This window comes from Sphaerodactylus townsendi, linkage group LG09 (assembly GCF_021028975.2).
Source record: "Sphaerodactylus townsendi isolate TG3544 linkage group LG09, MPM_Stown_v2.3, whole genome shotgun sequence".
Taxonomy (NCBI): Eukaryota; Metazoa; Chordata; class Lepidosauria; order Squamata; family Sphaerodactylidae; genus Sphaerodactylus; species Sphaerodactylus townsendi.
The window spans coordinates 90,460,156-90,481,427 of record NC_059433.1 but is presented as its reverse complement, the minus strand read 5'-3'; the positions used below and the strand labels follow the sequence as shown (position 1 = coordinate 90,481,427).

Below are 21,272 nucleotides of genomic sequence, written 5' to 3'. Positions count from 1 at the left end.
TTATCGCTGCCGTGGACATGGCCTCCCCCAACCTAGGAGGCGCCACATTAATAAAAAGACTCTCTGACTTTCTGAAGGATTCAAAACGAATAAGGAAAGCTTTGAGGGACCGTCGGACGTCCAGATGGTGCCAGAGACGCTCCCTAGGATGCTTGGGGTCCGGGCAAAAGTTAGGGAAGACGACTTCCTGTCTGAGGTGAAACCTAGAGTCCACCTTAGGCCTGAAGGTCGGGTCCAGTTTAAGAACCACCTTTTCAGGAAAAAATTGACAAAATTGTGGGTTGGTGGACAGTGCCTTAATTTCTGAAACCCGTCTGGCCAATGTAATAGCTACCAGGAACAGTAGCTTCATTCTTAACCACCTAATGTGGATAGACTGGACGGGTTCCAACCGAGATCTAGTGAGAGCATCCAACACTGAATGCAATCTCCACGTAGGAAACCTGTGAACCACTGGTGGCTGAGACAATTTCACCCCCTTCAGGAAGCTGACAACATCAGGATGCCTGGTGATGGCTTCCCCCTGCACATTAGGAATGACAGTAGCCAAGGCTGCTAATTGTCGCCTAAGTGTGGAACTGCGAAGTCCGGACTGGAAGCCATCCTGAAGGAAACGTAATATGTCTGCCAAGAGTGGACTCACAGGGTCTACCCTTTTACGCGAACACCAGCATGCAAAGGCCTTCCAGGATGAGTTATATATCCTAATAGTGGACCCTCTTCTGGCAGCTAACATAGTGTCTACTACCTCCTTGGAATAGCCCTTGTCTGTCAGCCTGCTCCCCTCAATAGCCAGGCGGTCAAACTGAATCGCCCTGGGTCTGGGTGAATTAAAGGACCCTGTATCAGAAGGTCCGGCACCACTGGCAACCGAAAGGGAGGGGCAATGCACAGCTCCTGGACTACTGAGAACCAAGGACGTTGGGGCCAATTTGGAGCCACCAAAATCAGTAACCTCCTCTCTTGCTGAACCCTGTGCAGCAGTTTGGACAATAGCGGGAACGGGGGGAAGGCATAGAGAAGACCCCCCCGGCCATCTGGCAGAGACAGCGTTCGTGTCCAGCGCCTGTGGATGGTAAAATCTGCTCAGAGACATCGGGACCTGCTTGTTCTCCTGAGAGGCGAAGAGGTCTGCCGTGGGTACCCCGAATCTCTCGGTGATCAATAGGAACACTGATCGGCTCAAGCTCCACTTCGTCTCTCTGACCCTGGATCTGCTGAGCCAGTCTGCTTCTACATTCAAGACGCCACGAACATGCTCCGCTCGGAGGGAGGCCAGATTCGCCTCTGCCCATATGAGAATCTTGAAGGCTTCCCTGTGTAGGTCCGACGATCTGGAGCCCCCCTGATGGTTGATATAGCACTTCGCGGATATATTGTCCGTGTGTATGATGACATGACGTCGAAAAATCTTCCGGCGGAAATGCTTCAGAGCCAAAAAGATCGCTCTGACCTCCAGAACATTTATGGGCATCCGCTGAAGCTGTACTGGCCAACTGCCCTGTGCTTAGAGGGGGCCCAAGGTTACCCCCCAACCGATGAGGCTGGCATCTGTGAAGATGTGCTGGGGTTCCGGGACTGAGAAAACCTTCCCTGTTGTCAGGTGTTGATGGTGCAACCACCATCTCAGACTGACCATGACGACAGAAGGAAGTCGGATTGGCCTATCTCTCCTGAGAATGATCTGTGAGGCAAAGGGGCGAAGCAGGGCCTGCAAAGGTCTGGCATGGGCCCTCCCCCACTAGATCATATCCATAGTTGAGAGTAACAACCCCAGAAGGCTCGCCAGCTGAAGTAAGGTGGTCGTGCTGCGCTGCAAAGTCTGTAGTACTGCCTGATGGATCTTCTGAGCCTTGTTCTCAGGCACCGATAGAGTGCAATTGGTGGTGTTTATCAGAGCTCCTAGATGTTCCATTGTACGGGAAGGAGTCGTGGAGCTCTTGTCCTGATTTATCATGAATCCGTGATTGGACAGTGATTGCTGTACCTGGAGGACATCCCTTTTCGCCGACTCCTCTGACCTTGATCGAATCAGGATGTCATCCAGGTACGGATGCAGATGTATGCCCTGACTCCTGAGAAGGGCTATAGGGGCTACTAATACCTTCGTGAACACACGAGGAGCTGTCGCTAACCCGAAGGGGAGAGCTATAAACTGGAAGTGATGGTGCCCTATGGCGAATCTGAGGTACTGATGATGGGCCGGGTGGATAGGAACATGCAGATACGCCTCGGACAAGTCCAAGGAGGTCAAGAAGTCTCCGCGTTGAATGGCCTCTACCGTGGAGCGGAGTGATTCCATCCGGAATCTGAATCATCTGAGATGCCTGTTGACATGTCTTAAATTGAGAATGGCTCTGGTGTCCCCATTCTTCTTGGGGACTGTGAAGAAAGGAGAGTAAGTTCCTTTGAATAATTGGTCTTCTGGAACTTCCTGGATAGCGCGGATGTCCACTAGGTGTTGTACCGCCAATCTCAACTGTGAGGCCTTGGATGGGTTGGAACTGACCAGGGAGGGAATGAACCGGTTTTGAGGCCAATGTTTGAACTCTAAGGAGTAGCCTATGGAGACGACCTCCCTTACCCAGGCATCTACGTGTTCCCCTTTCCACACATGGCTGAAGGCCAAAAGACGCCCCCCCATCGGAAGGTTCTGCCAGTCACGCCTTGTTTCCGCCCGGCTCGGAACGGAAACTCTTGCTGGGCTTGCCCTGAGATCTAAAGTCCTGTCTCTTACGGAAGGATGACTGATTTTGCCAAGAGGGTCTTCTCCCATCCCTACTGGAACGGAAGGGAGGGCGAAAGGATCGAAAGGACTGCCTCGGCACAAATTTAGGTTTTTCCGCACGCACAGAACGTGGCATGGTCTTCTTATGATCTTTGGATTCTACCAGAATGCGGTCTAGTTCGGTGCCAAAGAGAATACCAGCCTGAAAATCAAAGCTAGACACTACTGTCTTTGACAACACGTCCGCCTGCCACGGCTTGAGCCAAATCAAACGGCGCACCACTGAAGCGGTGGCCATGGTGCGTGAAGAATTGAGAAACGCATCTAGCGATGCATCAGCTAGGAAAGAAGAGGCCATTAGCACCCGCTCTACTTCCTCCCTGAGACCCTGATCCTCTGGGGGAATGCGTGCCAGCAGGCGTTGAAGCCAGGCAATGGCTGCTCTAGCCACCGTGGCGGCTGGGGCCAGAATCTTGGCCAACATAGCCGTGCCCTCATGAACCCTGCGGAGCAGGTGGTCTGCCTTTTTCTCCAAGGGGTCCTTAATGGATCCCTCCCCATCCCTATACACCAGACCCCCCGAATGCAGAGCTGAAACTGGGTCATCAACTAATGGAGTCTTGGTGAGAGAGGAGAGATGGTCAGGAGTAAGATAGAGCTTCTTAAATACAGGAGGGAACCCCTTATTTTTTGCCGGGCCAACCCATTCTTTTTTAAACTTTCTTTCAAAAAGTTCGGGGAGAGGAAAATATTTTTGAGATTCCTCATCTTTGGGAAATATGGATGCCAACCCCTTGGGGCAGCCCTTGATAGGTTTGGCATTTTCCCTAGCACCTGGATCCTCCGCGTCTGCAGAATCATGTAATTCCAGTGCTGTGATGGTCTTTGACAGAAGAAAAGAAATATCCTCAGTTTTAAAGAGTCTGTGAGACTGTTCAGAGGATTCTATCTGAGGTGATTCAGGCTCTGAAAAATGGTCAGAGTCCGGGTCTACCTCACCCTCAGAAAATTCACTGACATCCGAGCTGGGGGAAGAGTCCCGCCATAATCTGTCCCTGATGGATCTCCTAGGTGACCTAGATCTGCCACGGGATCTATGGGGTAGAGCCCTAGAAGAACAGTGGGGGCTACAGTAACGCCCCACCTGTTTCCTGATGGAATCATTCATTAAGGAGATCAGACGATCCGGTGCGAAGTTGGCCCACTCAAACCCTGGCTGGCTAGAAGAGGGCCCAGCAACCGCCTCCCCTTCGGAGTCTTGCCTGTGTGACAGCGCTGAAGACGCTGGCGCTCTGCTGGGTCGAAGGCCGCCGTGCGAGGCCGCCGCCTCTGAGGGGCGACTCAAGGCTTTCGCCGTCGCTCGCGCCTCGGGCCCTGTCGTCTCCCGGCCCTCTGACTGGCTGCGGCGTCGATGTAACGGCCCTGCTGAGGAGGAGCGCCTCAGACTGCCATGGCTGCGGGCGTCGTCTCTCGACGGGGACCACGGGCCAAGCCGCCGCCTGCACTGAGTCCCCGGAGCTTCTTCCTCTCTCCCAGCCCTCCGGCTGTGCGAGGAGGAACTGCCCGTCCTTGCCGCCGCCCTGGTTCCCTCAGCAATGGAGCGCACGAAGCGCTCCCGCGGCGGGGAAAATGGTGCCGACGCCATCTCCTTGCACAGATGGCGGGAAAACTTCTGTCCTCTCTCCGGCTCGCCTCACACCTCAACACAATCACTTCACACCACACACACAACAGGGGTGGAAGGGAAGGGTAGGAGAGGGTAGATGCAGCACAAAGGATCAATTTCACACACAAATAAACAAGCAAACAGATTTTCTCTGAAGAGCCTACAAAGATCCTGCTCTCCCTGATCAAGGCAGGAAGATACTGGGGCTTAACTGACGCAGCAAGGCAGTTGGGAGTGGCTAACTGAAATTGTTCCTGCCTCCTTGAGAGAAGGTGATGAACACCCAAGCAAGACGGTCTCCTACCATCCAGTAGAACAAGATGAAAGGTAAAACAGTTTATTTATCCTTGAAAGTAAACTAGCAAATGAATTCCAAAAGCATCCATTGTCTAATTACAAAATCCTCAAGAACCATCACCTTCATTAATATAATGTGTATTAAATGGACTGTGTATTAAATGGATACCCTTTAATTCTATTTGAAACATATCAAGTATCTTGTACTGAGCTAGAGAATTGCTCCAGCAAGTTCTGTAAAGAGCGTGGGGGAACTGTCTTGAAACATTATCAAGGAAGCACTCATGCAAGCCCATCATATTTGCCAGGGTCTTAATAGGGTACAAACTGTAGGTATCTTCTGGGTTATTTGGGATTTTATTTTAAATACAAGTGATTTTAATTATGGCTGGTAAGCCACCTGGAGCCACCAGGAAAAGTAGAATATAATTTTTTAATTTATAAATTAATAATAAATTATCATTTCTAAACGGCTGCAGTTTTCCAGGGTCTTTCATAGAAACAGTTCTCGGAACCTGAAATTACTCCTGGTCTGGAATCGAAACAACCATCAACACCAACTGGTTATTTGTTTTCAATCACACATTTGCCAATGGATTTTCTTGCAACAATAATCTTTCTCATTCTCTACTGAGCACTTAGGGTGACTTATTGATCTTTTGGACACAAAGGACTTAACAAAAGCGTGTCACAAAGCAAACAGCCAGTAAAACCATTTACCGTAGCTTCATTGCAATCTGTGCATTTGACAACATGCTGGTGAAGCTTCCCTTCCAAATTGATTAACGATTGGCACACACGGCAATTGATTACAGGAACACCACTGGCATCTGGACTGGCAATGGCAGTATATGGAGGCGGAAGCTCAGCTGCAAAGAAAGAGTGTAAAGTAAATTGCACCAGAGCTAAAAAAAAAAGGACACACAAATAGTGAAAAATATTCTAAACTCTTTTACACTGAAAGATTAAAGTGCAGTCATTGTGGTACAGCAAAAGATGACATAATATGCTTCTGCATTAAAAAATAGTCCCAAATGAATATGAGAATTATCATTCAACTTTAAGTGTTGCCTTCTGTCAAAGTCATTATTCTGTGCATATTTAAACATGGCTTGGCCGGGGGGTGGGGGGGAGAGCAATCTTCTGGCTGTCTTGCTGACGGGGAAGAATCTTCAGGCTGCCTCCCTCACAAGGATGCAGGCTACGGCAGCAAGGCTCAGTGAGCAGGGGGAGCAGGAACCCACTGGGGGGAAGAATATTCAAGCTGCCTCAGCGGAAGGCAGCAGCAGTAGTATGGCTTAGCTGGCAGGGGGAGCAGGAGGATGAGAGGGAGAGTGTAGGTGGTCCCAGGCGGCTGGGCAAAGCCCCATGTCCAGCCTCTTAAAGGGATGGCAACAGGTGTATGGGGGGAGGGGGACGCACATGCAGAACCAGGTAGACACTAGGACACAAGAGGACCATTCTACAACAAGAAAGATTTGGCATGTGGCAGATGAATATAGTACTTTAATCTTTCAGTAGAAAAGAGTATAGTCATAAGAATAGCTAAAGAAAAATCCTCAATCAGTTAACTTTTCACATGGGAAAAAATACTAACCTAACTCCTAACAGCCTGTCAATTCTGTGCCTGTGGGCAAGCACAGAACATTCCCAGAACTCCAACCCTCCTGATACAGAATAATTTCCTCACTCTGATACATTCGAACTAAGGTGAAACAGTTACTAATTTTATGGTTCTGGCTTGACCTGCCTAACTTCCCAGAAGTCTGCAAAAGAAAGTGGAAACGAAATGCAGACTTGACCAGATTGCTGGAAGATTCAACAAGTGACAGCTCTCAGCAGGGTTGAAAGTATTATGCTCCTAATTAAGTTGTCAATCAACTGGATCCCTTCTTGTTCTCTCCTATTAGCCCTGTGATTAAATAGTAAATCGTAAATCAGATGACCTTGTTCAATGTAAGTCTGTCTAAAACTGGGTTTTTGACATTACTTATAAACATATTTCTTGGTGAAGTATTTTGACCAACACACTAGCCTATCACATACCAGGCATTTTTTATACTAAAGGAAACAATTTTACATCTACATTCTGGAACATTGGGGGTAGACTGTACTATGACTTTTCACTGAACATTTGAATATTTTATATTCGAGGGTTTTTTTATTTATAAAGCTAATATCAAGTCTCTAATTTGGCATATCTTTTCCCCACTCCACATTCATGTCAATAGTAGTTCCTCTCTACCACATGATGTTCAGTCACATGATGCCCAGGCATGAGTGGTAGTTTCTGCACAGCCCAAATATGATGGGCTAAGGAAGCTATTTATCCCATTTTGGGATAGAACTTCGCACAGGACTCTTCCCAAAACAAGCTTAGCCTGTTAAATTTTCCTCAACCCAGGTTTTACAAAAATCATTAAACTAATAGTCTTTTCGGAGATACCAAAGGAGCCACAGCTATCCAGAGTGTTTGCAATCGCTTCCTGGAGGGGTGAAATCTCCAGTATGAAGACAAATGGGAAACTGGGTTCATTAATAACAAGTTACACACGTTATTAGTTTCATGTGCAGAATCCACTAGTGTCAGGACACATCCAAGCTAAAGCCCAAGAGCCAGCAGAAAGAGGCAGAATCAGACACAACCCCCTTTAATTTCATCATACTCAGTGGAAAGAACAGTAGACTTTGAAAGAAATTAAGCCTCGTCTACTCCTATACCTGGAAGTCAAATAACCAATCAGGAAAGACGTCTCAGCAACCAATCAGAGTACGTTTAATACACACAAGTTGATCACTCTAGGACTCAGGCTTTAGGAAGAATTCAGCACGCAGCATTTTCACTAAGGACCCAACCACATATTATGTTTCCCCTTTGGACGTATCTAAATGGGCCTGAGAGACGAGTTCTGAAGTTGCACACTTCCCATGGTCAGAATCAGTCGCAAATTGTACTTGTGTTAAAGTTAGGCTGGGCTCATGTCATGCCACTATGGCCCTACTGTGCCCAATCGTGACTTTGCTCTGGTCTCTCAGTTGTGCTCTCACTTAGGCGTACATGTTGGAACACTGGTGAGTGTTCTTTAACTTGCCTAGGACTGTCCATATCTGAGACACAGATGTGTGCCTTCACTATTTCCCCCTTGCCTTTACTTTTGGATTGTGTGCTGACCTGATGTTTACTTAGGAATCAAACCTTGGCTTGGAATCTACATGGATAGATAGGTTTAATCTGTGCTTTACCTTCTACCTCTTGGGCCTCTTGCCTCTCCTTGAATGATACATGTTGTATGGTGTGCGCACACGCACATGAATCTTAGTACTGTGTACTGTTACTGTATAACTGATAATATTGACTGCTTAAGTCCATAAACTCTTTCTGATGTCATTCTATCCAAGACTTTCAGTACTACAAACTTGTGCAAGGAATATTGTCAGTCATCTCTTTTAGCAATCGTGTGCATCCTTCTCCAAACTGGAAGCCTTCCTTTAAGGTGGTTATAGAACCTAAGCCAGCAGTAGTTCCTCTTGCATAGGAATGAGGCAAAAGAAGGAAGGGTTTTTTCCTTTTATATACTCATGTAATTCCAGCAAACTTGAGCTGAATTGGAAACTGGGCCACATTCATACCAACATACACCAGACATGGCTCACCACCGATATGAAGTGTAATTGCAACTAATAGCTTTTTTTCTCCACCAAGTTGCACACCACACGTGGTTTACAAAACTAGGTCATAAGAATACAGGTAAATACAAAGACATCCCATCACTAAGCAGGGAAATGATGCGATGCAAGAATAACTCCAGTTACATTGTATGTATTTCTGCAATATAATTCTAAGTGATTCTGGCAGAAAGGAAGCTGTATTTTAGGATGCTGGAGGAGGCAAACACAATGACATTATTTTTGTTTCTTAGTTTTGATTGATACCGAAGACAGTTGAAAATTACTGAAAATACCAAAACAGCATACTAAGGTAATGGATAAAATGGACTGATAGGATGTGACAGGCAATGACAAGTCCACAGAGACAGATATCCCTGCATTTGTGATCTACCTTATCACAGAGACTTTTAAGTTTTTTATGACACTCCACCCCTGCTGCTGTCAAGAATCACAACTGCAAAAAATATATATTAAAATACTTACAACTGAGAATGGGGAGAGAGGTTTGCTTGAAATCCTGAAGCACAATAATGCTCAGATGGGCAAAATAACGGAATCGAGGCATACTGTGGATGAAGCTAAGCCCTAAATGGTAAAGTCGTTCCAGACTATTGAGATACAAGAGCTCAAATTAACTAGTGCATCTTCCCAAATGCAAATTAACTCTCTATTTATAATTTGTGATGCTTCACAAGAAGATAAACATTTTTTTGGCCTTCACTGGAAAAAATTTTCAGACCCCTGCCAGCCACTGAGGGAACCAATTAAATTTATCTGGCTCTGTAGCTAGATCTTTTGACCCCACAACCTTTAGGAACCTCATCTAATAGCTGAAAATGGAGTCACATAACTAAAGAATGGCACATAAATTCCAGGGGTACCAAAACCATAAATTCAGTGGACAGTCTTAGCTGAGCTGCTGACCCCTCAATCTCAAATTATGGGAATATTAAGGCCTTTTGGGGCTGTTACAAAGTTTGTGTTATGGTATATCCCCCCAGTAATGGTTATTGGCCTTCCTCCCTGATTTTGGTATTATATATCAATGGATTTTTATTGATTTTTTTATAATTTTAAACATTTTTAATTGTTTAAATATTTTAATGTTTTAATTTGCCTGGGAAACCCTGATAAGGTGGAAAAGTGGCATAAAATGTTTTAAATAAATAAAATAAATAAGTTTGGCATGAAATCTTGCTTACAGAGGAAGCAGTCACATAATGCACACCTGTTTGAACCTGCACAATGTTCATCAGCCACTGTTATGTGGAATTCACAAAAACTAACAAGGAAAGAACCCATACTCTACCTTTTAGAGAAGAACACTGAACAAAATACTTTTCAACCTATTCCCAACAGCATCTTTCTATGAAACAGGGCAATAAAATGTTTACTAGAAGTTCAGTGTGTTTACCTTTATAACGTATGTGAATAATAAGACCCAAAGTAGTCCACAGAGTAATCTATGACATACTGTGAGTCTTGTAAAATATGAGAGCATTTGTCAGAATGTACTCAAAGCCCTCATTTATATTTTCAAAGCTGCCTCTTGCAAAGTCCATCATAGTTGGATCATAAAGACTGCCAGACAGGCAGCTGGTTGCTCACCCCTACATGAAGAGATGGGCCTATGATAGAGTACAGAAAATGGGCCTAAAGCAACTCTGTAGCATAGTCTGACTCTGAAAAAAATATCCTGGATCAGCACTATCTGTAATGTGGCCCCATAACGAATTATCTCTGCAATGAAGGGCCATAAAATTGATAACTATCACATCTCCTATTACTAAAGTGCAGGGCTGGTAAACACAAAAAAGACAAGAGAGGTTTGCTTCCTGTCAGCTTTAGATGGTTGGGAATGGAGACTGAAGAGTGAGCATTGTTTTGAGCAAAGAGAATCCCTCCTTTAACGGTGAGGTTCGAACTCCCCTTTCACAGCTTTAGAGTTCTTAGTGGCTGAGGAAAGAAGATGCACATCATAAAGTATGTTTATCCCAGGTCAGATGAAGGAAGGAAGAGCCCCGTACAATTTAAAGGACTCCAGTCCTCTCTCTACTTCCCTCCATTCTTAACAGACCTGCTGAAGCTCTAAAGCCTGAGCAGAGGAACAGCTGTGCTCCTGGCTGTTTTTGATGTTAATACCATTAAGCTGAGTCAGACTGACTGGAGCCCTTCTCCTTGAGCTAAATGGTTTCTAGCTTGTGCAGAGTTCAACAGTGACACCATTCACAGAGATGTCTCCATGAAACTGATTAAAGGAGATCCTTCTACTTGAGCTGGTAGTTTTCTGGGAAGAGCATAAAGATGGCTGCAGGCTCTGTGGTGCTGTGAAAGAAAAGTCGGTTGTAGAAAGGAAGGACCTGGTGCTTGTTCCTCCACAACATTTTGCCTGGGCAAATCTTATGCTGGTATTCTTCAATTTATTCCCATATCTTCTCATTTCAGACACCTCTGGTTCTCAGTTGGGCAAAAAGTTGGTTAGAACATAAAAAGAATGTTGGGACATTATTTGTCATTGTCAAATATGCATTTGGAGAGTGTCAAGTTCGCACCATCTTGGAAGAGTGTATTTGGAAGTACAGAGAAGTAGCTAATACTAATGGGTAAGAAAATGATCCTTCCAGTCTTTACAAAAGTTAACAGTTTTTCAAACAGCATAAACCAAAATTTGTCAATGGTTTGAGGTGCATGATTCATAGATGCATTATTTGTAAGACAATCTACAGGCATCTATAAAAATTAATCAAAATAGGACTTAAATTCCTGCCTCCTAGCCATTTACTGTAAGCTTCAATTTAACAAGCTTCAAGGCTTTCCAGCACTCTTGGGATAATAAGTTTGATGCTTGTTCTTGGCATTAATGTTTATAAAGTTTTATAGGTATTCCTCAATAGCAATCTGCTATTCCTTCAAAATAAGAGAAGGAAATAATCAAGCCAAACAGGATGTCCTCTTCCATGAAGGCTAGATTCAACTTAACTGCGGGTAGTTCATTCCCTGCCAGGTTAGGAAAGAAGCAAAGAACACTAATGATAGAAAAACACCTTTGTAAACATTCTGTTATTTGCCTTACAGGGCCCATTATGCATGGTGAACTTGCCAAGGTCCCAAACAGTTCGCCGCAGAGGCTTTCATTTTGGGGCATGCTGATTATTATTACACACTTCCCTTTTCCCCTGTAATTTCTCGCCCTCGTTGCAGTGGGGCAGGCTGGTGAGATCAAGAGGGTGAGGGGATCCACCATTTTGACATGTCACCAACAGAGAAAAAGAATCAGAAAGCCTCCTCACACCCACACCCACACTTAAAAAAGAAACATAATTTTTTCATTGGAGTGCCACATTTATATTTATATATTGATACAAAAATATTTGACCAAGGGATCACTTTTTGTTCAGCAGGGTCACTGATTATCTTCTATAGTGGGAAGGAAGGAGGGAGCCGCCTTTTCCCAAGCTCTCCAGATTCTTGATTGTCCCTTTCCCGATACGCCAGAGAACCCCAGCATTTAATATTGTTTTAAAAAGTTGACAACAGGGAGGGGGCCAAGGGGAGAGGCATGGAAGGACAGCAAGAAGGAATGGGAGGGGGGAAGCTAGGTAGGTTGGCTGTGATTGGAAGAATCCACAAGGTGTCACATTTGTGTCTGCAGGAACAATCATTTGGAAACAGCTACCGGTACCCTATTCAAAGGAAGATGCTTCGTTTGGAAACTCCCAGAATTTTATGATGGGTCCCAGACTCCATGGCAACCATTCTGTGGTCAGCCAAGCCACAACCCCGCCTTGAGAGATTTATGAGATCCATCTGTCCTCAAAATCCAAAAAATGTCCAAAAGGTTGGCAAACTTTCTGAAGTTTCTCCCCCCCCCTCCCCCAATACCTGAACATTACCTTGAGTTTAACCTCAAGAATGCTTTGGAAAACCAAAATGCGTAGCCAACACTATTTTGTCCTCTTTAACTGCATTTGACATTGTGATGAAAACACTGTCCTATTCTTACAGTGGAGTTTTAAGCAGATTACAACTGAGAACCAGGCTAACCTGCAATCATTTCTTGTCATGCTTCAGTGCAGTCCCATGTGAAGGACTGTGTCAGAGCAGTTAAAAATACAGAACTTTAACAAACTTGACAGTTTGCCTTCTCTCTCTGTTTACATCTGAATAGCTTGCCCTGGGGTAAGCAGCAAAAAATTCACAGACAGCAATCAGCGAAGCATGTGACCTGGCTGCTTTCATATTAAAACAGGCAAACTGGTATTTCTGTAGCGGTGATTGGGGAATGTGTGTCTTACTTCCATAACATATTTTACACAGGAGCACATGGTGTTACCATCCCACTGAGGTCATAGAAGGATACCCCAAACTTTGTTGTGCTTCCTACAATCAAGTATCTATATTCTCTTGTGATGAATTTAAATCAGAAGAGTTTCTGCTAAATGTTAAGCATAACTCTCTGACAGAGAAGTTCCTCAGTGGAACAGGCTTCCTCAGAAGATGGCAAGCTCTTCTTTGAAGGTTTTTAAGCAGATGGTAATTTGCCAGCAAGACTGATTCTGTGAACTCAGGCAGATTAAGATAGGGAGGACAGGAAAGGATAAATTAACACTCAACACTTGTGCCTCTTTCTTACACATCCGGGGTAATCCTGATTACCACTTTGGGGTCAGGCCAGAAGGGCTTGAGATCCTGGAGGTTTTTTGGCTAGGAATAGAGTAGAGGACATTGGAGAAGTGGAAGGGAGTAATTGTGAATTTCCTTTACTGTGCAGGGAAATGGGCAAGATGACCCTTGAGTTCCCTGCCAGCTCTATGCTTCTGTGGTGTAAAAGCACTCCAAGAATGGAAGATGCAGGTCCGATTCTGCATGGTCTACATAAAGAAGCAGTAAAGAGTTAGGTTGTGTCTTTTCTTTAAAGAGGATGCCAGTCTTCTCATTTTTACACTATAGTTCTCTGACTTGAGACCGAATCCATTAATGCTTGGTCTCCAGTGGTTTGGCAGCAAGTTCTGCAGCTATAGATCTCATTTTCTCCATGTCTCTTCTGCCTCTAAATTAGCAGGGGAAGAAAGTGTTAAGATTTATCCAAAGGATGTTCAATTTCAAGAACATAACAATAGCAGGTTTGGGTTTGTTTTTTTAAATACATACAGAGGCCAAGAGGATATGGCTACAGCACAAGAAATGGGCAAGTGAAGTCTTTGCCCTTGTAAACAAACTCAAGTTGATGCTAAATCAAATTAACAACTTCCAAACAATCTATTTTGAAATCTGTTTTATCGGGGGCATCTGTAGCACAAGAATAATTCATTGGCTCTTTGTACAAGGTCTAAGTATTGAGCCCAAATGTTCAAAACTTTTCATCTTACTCAGTTTGGAAATTTAGTTAGATAATCCAAAAGCTGTTGGATCCATCAAAAATATGGTTGACAACCATAAGAAATCCCTTAACCTGCAGTTTGTCCATATATACATAAAAGTTAGCAGTAACAACTGCGACCTTTTACTACTAAAAGTAAAATACCTTTTAAAAAAACTTATAACTGGTAGTTCAATGACTAGAAGAAGCTGCATAGTAACTACTAGTTGTAACATAGTCAGACACCAAGACTAATGTAGAGCAAGATCTAAATATGGAAATGCTTATTAAAATACCAAATGTTTTAAAAGGATGAGATGAACGTTTAACTGATAGCTTATTATAAAGGTATATTTGATATTTAGTTAACCCTTGGCTAATTTTGCTGTCCAAACTTTCCAATAGTCCTTTTCCCATTCTCTGTCATTTAAAACTGAAGAACTTGTTCAGTATTTGATAACTGCAGCCAGAGTAGTACTTGCCACAAAATGGAAAGCAGAAGAATGTCCAGGTAAAGAGAATTGGAAAAATAAATTAATAGAATATGCAATAATGGCAAAATTAATAAATTCTGTGAATAAGAGACCAATCCCATTTTCCAATATAGAAAGTATATTACCTATATTATTGCAACAACAAAAAAGTAAGGGTGAAAAGTGAGGGGTATTATTGAAAAGATGTTTATACATTTTCATTAAGTTAAGTTTGATGATATCTCATATGTTTGATTAAAAATGGGCGAGAAATGAAAACATAAATTATTAATCTTGTTATGAAAAATGAGAATGATATTTCACCTTAATCTTTATTTTGTGGGGGAAAATATACAAAGTTACAATAGAATTGTCTTAATTAGAATATAGGTTATTATAATTTACATTAATTATAGTTATTATTGGAAACTGTTCTTTGATTATTATGTAATATAATATGTATCACATGGTTTTATCTCTTAGCCTTTAAAACGAACTGCAACTATGGCCCTTTCCGCACGGGCCATTAACACCGCCCTGGGGACGGCAAAAACGCTGTCCCCAGGGAGCTGTTTGCATGAGGGGCGCAGCTGCTGCGCAGCCGCGCCGCCCTCGCGCCTCCCGAGCTGTGCAAAGCCGTTGTTTTCCGACCTCGTTTCCCCAGCGAGGTTTTCAGAAAACGGCAGCGGCTCGAAGGCGCCCCCCCTCCCCCCTCCACTGTTCACCTACCATGTCTGTGACCGTCTGGTGCGTTGCCGAGGCCTGGGGACACACCCCTCTGCCCTGCGACGCCGGAGCAGTTGCGCAGGGCAGGGGGGCATGTCCCCAGGCCTTGGCGACGCGCTGGACGGCCACAGACATGGCAGGTTGGCCGGGCGACGGTGCTCCGTGGCGCCGTCTTCCCAGCTGTTTCTGGGACCATTCGTGTGAACGGTCCCAGGGGGGTTGGGTCGGCGTGGAATACGTCGGCCCAACCCTGACCGTCGCCATGCGGAAACGGCCTATGATTTGATCTCAGTTTCTTTTTTATTTTTTATTTGTTTATTTCTCAAATTTGCTATACTGCCCACCCCCAAAAGCCTCTGGGTGGTATAGAAGAGTCAGATAAAACAGCATAAAAACCTTAAAACAATCATATAAAACTAAAACAGTTTTCAGATGGCAAAGACAACTCTAATTCCAGTGAGCGGTCAAGAACCAGTATTCCGCCTTCAATATAGGGGATGGCAGTCATATTTCACCCTCAATACAGGAAATGGTACTCACATCAGCGGCGGTCTCCATTTTGCCATTTTGTTATTTTCTATTTATTAAAAAAATTACAAGACCTCATTGTGTATTAAGCCCTCCTTTCATTGATACTAAGCTGAAGGCCAATGGAGGAGTTTAGATCATTCACTAACAGACCAATCATAAACTTCATCCATCAGAAGTAAGGGTTGCCATGGCCTACCAGCCAGCCAGAAACCTGGGCCCCTTCCGCACACGCAAAAATAATGTGTTTTCAAACCACTTTCACAACTGTTTGCAAGTGGATTTTGCCATTCTGCACAGCTTCAAAGAGCACTGAAAGCAGTTTGAAAGTGCATTATTCTGCATGTGCGGAATGAGCCCTGGTTGAGATATCACTCCCAGGAAAATCAACTTCTCTAGGAAATGCCAGAAATTCTATTGTATAATCATAAGCTTCTGTAAATTTCTAAAGACTACTGACGCCACTTCCAAGTCTTTCCTGGATGTGATGTCACACCATCAGCCTAGTTGGAGCAGTGGCAGGAAACAAGAGGCAAGGAATCACTCATTCCTACTGGGCTGGCAACCATAATCAGAAGTGATGCAATTTGAAACCATTTGTCCCATATAAATGAGAGACTCTCTGATAACTTCATAGATAAAACCACTCCCTCTGGCAACTGTAACTAAGCATCAGCTCCAATGCTTGGCAGAGACTTGTATACCCTGCAGCTTTACCTCTTCCACAGATGCAAAATCATCTCCTACTACCCTCATAAATTCACAGCTTCTTTAATATCAAACTTTACCTTTTTATATAGAACTATTATTTACACTCTTTATGTGAACTTGATAACTTTCCATGTACAATTTCAGCTGTTCTTCATAATCTGGTATGCTTTGTAGATTTGTTATATCTTGGTTGGATATTCCTGTGCCATTTTTAACAGCAGTTACTAATGTACTAAAACAATTATAACATGATGGTACAGTATCTATTCTCTGCCACTTGTTACAGCTGTGGACAGTTAAAAGCAATGATATTAAGTGACTTGCACTTGTGGCTCTCCTGAGCACTGTTAACCCAGTGTGGCACCTGCCCCATGTTTCAGGAAAATGGGCAGGACCATTGCTTGGTAAGGCAGGTGATTCTCAACTTAAAACAGGTGACTCCAAAGGAATGGGTGAGCTGGGAGCCTCCCTGAGGTGCAGGCCTCATGCCAAGGACAGAGGTAAATGTGGCTATTTTGATTTATATTAATTGTAAATGTGACTGTCCAAGAATGGTTAAAAAGCCATTAATCTGTTCATTACCTTACCTCACAATGTACACATGACTACTTAGATGCAAGAAGACACATGCTTTTCAGTGGTCTCTCTGTCTGCATAAAGCACACATGTTGACAAGCCCTTTCTCGTGAGAAGGTAGACCCCATCAACAGCCCTTGAAAAGGATACTTGACTGAATCCAGGTTGCTTTCTTTATGCCAGCACCAACACACATCCATTAAAGTAATTAGCAATCTCATTACTGGGGAGCACAAAGATAAGACTTCTGCAATCAAGACCACTAGAAACATTCACCTTAGGAGAATTTGAAATGACTACAGAAAACATGGCCTTGATATGAGTGCTTCAGTGTGAGTGAAAGAAGAAATCAAAAAAGCTTTATTTATTTTATATTTTTGAATTTAAAACAAACCTGTGTGAACTATACCATGTTTCAAAGTTTCTATTTTGTATATGATTAGCAATTTAGATCAATAATTTAATATTACCAGAATGTACAAAAAGGCTACTTAGTCCTGTCCAGGTAGGAAAGACCTTCTGTTTTTAGTACTGCTGGTAAAACATTCAGGTTTAGAGCAACACATAAATTAGCTTATAAAGCTCTCAAGCAGGAGTTACATGAGGCAATAAAATGTAGAACCTAGTCCTAGTACAAGTATCAAACCTGGAAAGCCATAAAACAGCTCCAGTCAATGTGGTACAGATGGTGAACCACTGAACTTAAGAGTAGACAGGCTTTGGCTCAAAACTCTCAAAAACTCATGGGATGGCCCTGGGCCAGCTGCAAGGATGGTTCAGATAACAACACTGATCCATTTGCTTGGACACTCATTCCTTCCCTCACACACTGACAGTGAAATGGTAACGTCCAACTTAACACAAACTGTAATTTGTTAAGACATCAAAAACAGCAAACCATGGTTTGAAGATGGTTTGGACCTATAGCTTGCCAATCCAGATAAAATGTCAAACGATGGTTGTGCAACTGTACACAAACATGTTAACTCAATCTGCAGAGCTCCACTGCCTCTAAGGAATTCACATTTGCTCAGTTTCCTTACTTGTATGTCAGAGACAGCTCCGCACGTTGACTTGACTATGAGTACAAAGCTTCATCCCTCCTACTGGCATGGATTAGGAAGACCTCCTTCGCACTGCTCAGTCATAACATGTTAGTCTGCTAGATGAGCATGGCTGTGAGTACAAAGAATTTATTGTCATCCACTCTGCCATCTTAGATGATCTTGTTGTATACTCATTTTCACACTTGATACCTGCTGTTTGTTTTGTTCTTCAGTTAGGCACATCTACTCTCTAGGATATTTCCTATTTGTCATATGAAAGTAAACAACCAGTACTTGTTCTTGAAAGTCTTGAGCTCTTGGTTATCTCTTAACAGACAAAGACAAGTACAAAGACTCACCAGATACAATGGGTAAACATCTTAGTTTATTAGTTACTTTGTGTTTCTGAAGAGGAATCTGGGAAAGTTAGATGAATAGTGGACATTGAACAGAACCTAATCATAAAGCAACACTTGAAAGATGTCTACCCACCTAGGTAAAATATGTATTTAGCTGTAGAATGAACATGAATTAGTGGCTAGATTCATTTATTAGACTACAAAACTGATTAAAGCTTATGCAATTTTGTTGGTCTCCAAAGTGCAACTAGACTTGAATTCTGTTCTGCTATTATGAACAAAGACCTACGTGAAACAATTAGTAAGTTTCCCTCTAGCAACTCCAAGAAGTACCAATGAAAAGACTGATGTAAATCAGGAATTTAAAGTAGTCTTTAAAAAAAAATCAATCCACTCTGTTTGCTTCAACAATTTAGTTTAATCACAGTTGGACTTAATCCCATTTTGAACTGACAGAGCAAAATTACCTTTTGAGTCCTGTTAATCGAACTTTATGGGCCAGCTGTTTCAAGTACACATGACAGTATTAAAACACTCTATTAAATTTTTAAAAACCCAAACACTTCTGTTCAAGTCAGAGTCTCAACATGACTGCCAATAACATGACCCTTCTTGTCACAAACTACCTGTTGTTCTGGAGCCACAGAGACATCTCCCTAAAATACAACTAATATTAGGCACAACCTGTTTATGAGGCCTACGAATCCACCAGGTATTCAAATCTTTTCTTTCCCACATTACAATGAGAAGAGAAACCTTTCTCCACCCTCAGTGAGGTGGCTAGAAACAACAGCAAAAGGCAAAATAGATTTAGATCTCTACGCAACAAATGCAGCACTCACAAGGGCAAGAACCTAAGGCCGAGTCCTTAGGATCATGTAAGACTAAGCATCTAAAGTTTCACGAGCACGTGCAGAGTGATTTCCAACCAGAACAACCAACGCACAGACCTCTAGGAATGGAAGTATTTCCAGGTCAGAGAGCAAAGCTGCGAAGGCTGCTTCAGCCTTGTCAAGTCCTGTTCAGAAATTAACCCTTCCTTCATTTGTACCTTGTAAACGTTAGGCTTTATAGTTGGGGTTGTTTGACATTTGCAGTACAAACCATTCCTCCCTCCCCAAATAAAAGATGGGGTTTCAATTAAGAACCAGAACTTAATGCTTGTTTGAAACACACAGAAAAAACACCCGGCCACAAAGTCTGTTTTGTTGGGGCGTCCTGCGGACCCTGCACCCACCCCGCCTAAAGAAAGCCCCGATTCAGCGGAATTGGAGGAGGGCAAAAATGAGAAGCGACGCAGAGTTAAATCCCCGGAGCATAAACCTTCCTTCAAGGACACGAGAACCACGTGCGTAGAAAATGCTTCCCCTCCCCTCCCCCCATTCCAGCAAAAGCCGCAGCCGCCCCCCCGCCCCCGCAAGGGTGTGAAAGGCTGCATGATTGATTCTTTCCCTGCCATTAACAATGCACACTTATGGCTGTCGGGGCTACACGCACACACACTTTCTCCTCTTTCTAAGACGCCAGGAAGCCCCCTCCAATGGCAACAAAAAAAAAATCCTGCAAAGTGGCTATGTACAAGACACCAACAACACACCCCTCTCCCAGCAGTCCGTTCTCCTTCTCCCACCTTAAGTTAGCAACGATAGCCAGGATCTGCAAAAAAATGAGCGTCCCCCGGGAGAGGCTCGTCGTGCCGGGGTGGGGGTGCAAGCTTACCTCTGGGGCTGCTGTCTGCAAAATACGGCGGGGCCGTCGGCGTGACACTGCCCGAGCCGGGGGCTGACAGCAAAGGGGAGCGCTCGTCCACCCCATCCGCAGCCATGGCTACTGCAGCAGGAGCTGGCAAGCCGAGAGTCCCCTCTGCACACACACTCCCACCAAATGTGCGAGTCACAAGGCAGTGGCGAGCAGGGGAGGGGAGAGGGACAAGCTGAGAAAAAGGCGAGGGAAGCCGGCGGGTGGGGGGGGGAGGGTTAGAGAAAGGGGGGGGGATGGGAAAGGCTCGCCAAGGCTCTCTCCGAGGTCCAAGTTGATCAATGGAGCGGGGGAGGGGCGCAGAGGAAGTGCTTCCTGCTGGCGCAATCCCTGCAAAAGTTGAGCAGGAGGCGGGGGCCGGGGAGAGACGCCTTATATTGACATACGATGCATCGGCTGCTTGGAAATCCACATACACCAGGCTGGAACAATATTTCCCGTCCTTCGGCCTTCCACTGAGTCCGCTGTTCCTTGTCTTCCTAGGCAGATGCGGGCAAAACACTAGGAGCAAAAACTACCAGCTCATGGCTATACAGCCCAGAAAACCCACAACAGCCAATAAATCTGTACATTTCTTCAGCAAGAGAAAACCAGCAAGAGTTTCAACATTTCCATTCACTCTAGCAACATTGTGGGTTGTGTGGCTGCCTGATACTAGAGAAAGAGATAATGCTGTAGACTTGGTAGGAACATCTGATGAATTAACTTAACAACAAAGTACAAACTGAGGACAGACTTCCCAAAGTGTCTTCAAAGTTCAATTATTTCAGTGGGGCCCCCAAACACTGTAGATTCAAAGACCAATCACCTACAAGGACTTGGACAAGCTTAACATTGCTTAGGATTACATTGCTAAAAATGTGTTTCACTCTCCAGCTGAAATCAATGGGACACACAGCCCATTCATTTTTTGAACCTTCCTGAATGGGATTTTTTGCCAAGTAAATGCATCTGTGTTCTCACAATCTAGGCTGACACCTGCAACCAGCATACACGACCACACACTGGAAAACTAGATGTTATCCCATGAAAACCGGATTCAGAAATACTAGATGTAAGGCAAGGAAGATCTCAGGAATGCTCAGTGCAGGGTAGACCTTGCTTATTACTGTGAAAGCAAAGGGTTTTTTAGGTCATTGTCACAGCTGATGTATGGAGACCCCTGGAAGCGTTGTTTTCAAGGCAGGAGAACTTCAGAGGTGATTTGCTATTGCCTGCCTCTGTGTCATGACCCTGGTATTCCTTGGAGGTCTCCTTTCCAAATACTTCTGAGATCTAACCCGATCAGGCCGCTAGCCTGAGCTATCCAGGTAAGGGTTCCTATCCAGGTAAGGGCCCTAAGCAGTTTACAACAGTTAAAATCAATGAAACATATT

At 44.0% G+C, this 21,272-nt stretch overlaps 1 protein-coding gene across 1 annotated transcript in view; it reads right to left on the bottom strand.

The window, feature by feature from the left end:
* Positions 1 to 20,183, bottom strand: part of PIP4P2 (phosphatidylinositol-4,5-bisphosphate 4-phosphatase 2) — a 37,729-nt gene extending 17,546 nt beyond the window's left edge. Inside the window, exons 1-2 of the mRNA XM_048507990.1 lie at positions 19,858 to 20,183; positions 5,412 to 5,560 (exon numbers count right to left, since the gene is read on the bottom strand). Coding sequence (XP_048363947.1) covers positions 5,412 to 5,560; positions 19,858 to 19,963 — 255 coding nt within the window. The 5' untranslated portion in view covers positions 19,964 to 20,183. The remainder of the gene's footprint in view (positions 1 to 5,411; positions 5,561 to 19,857) is intronic.
* Positions 20,184 to 21,272: the final 1,089 nt, after the last annotated feature.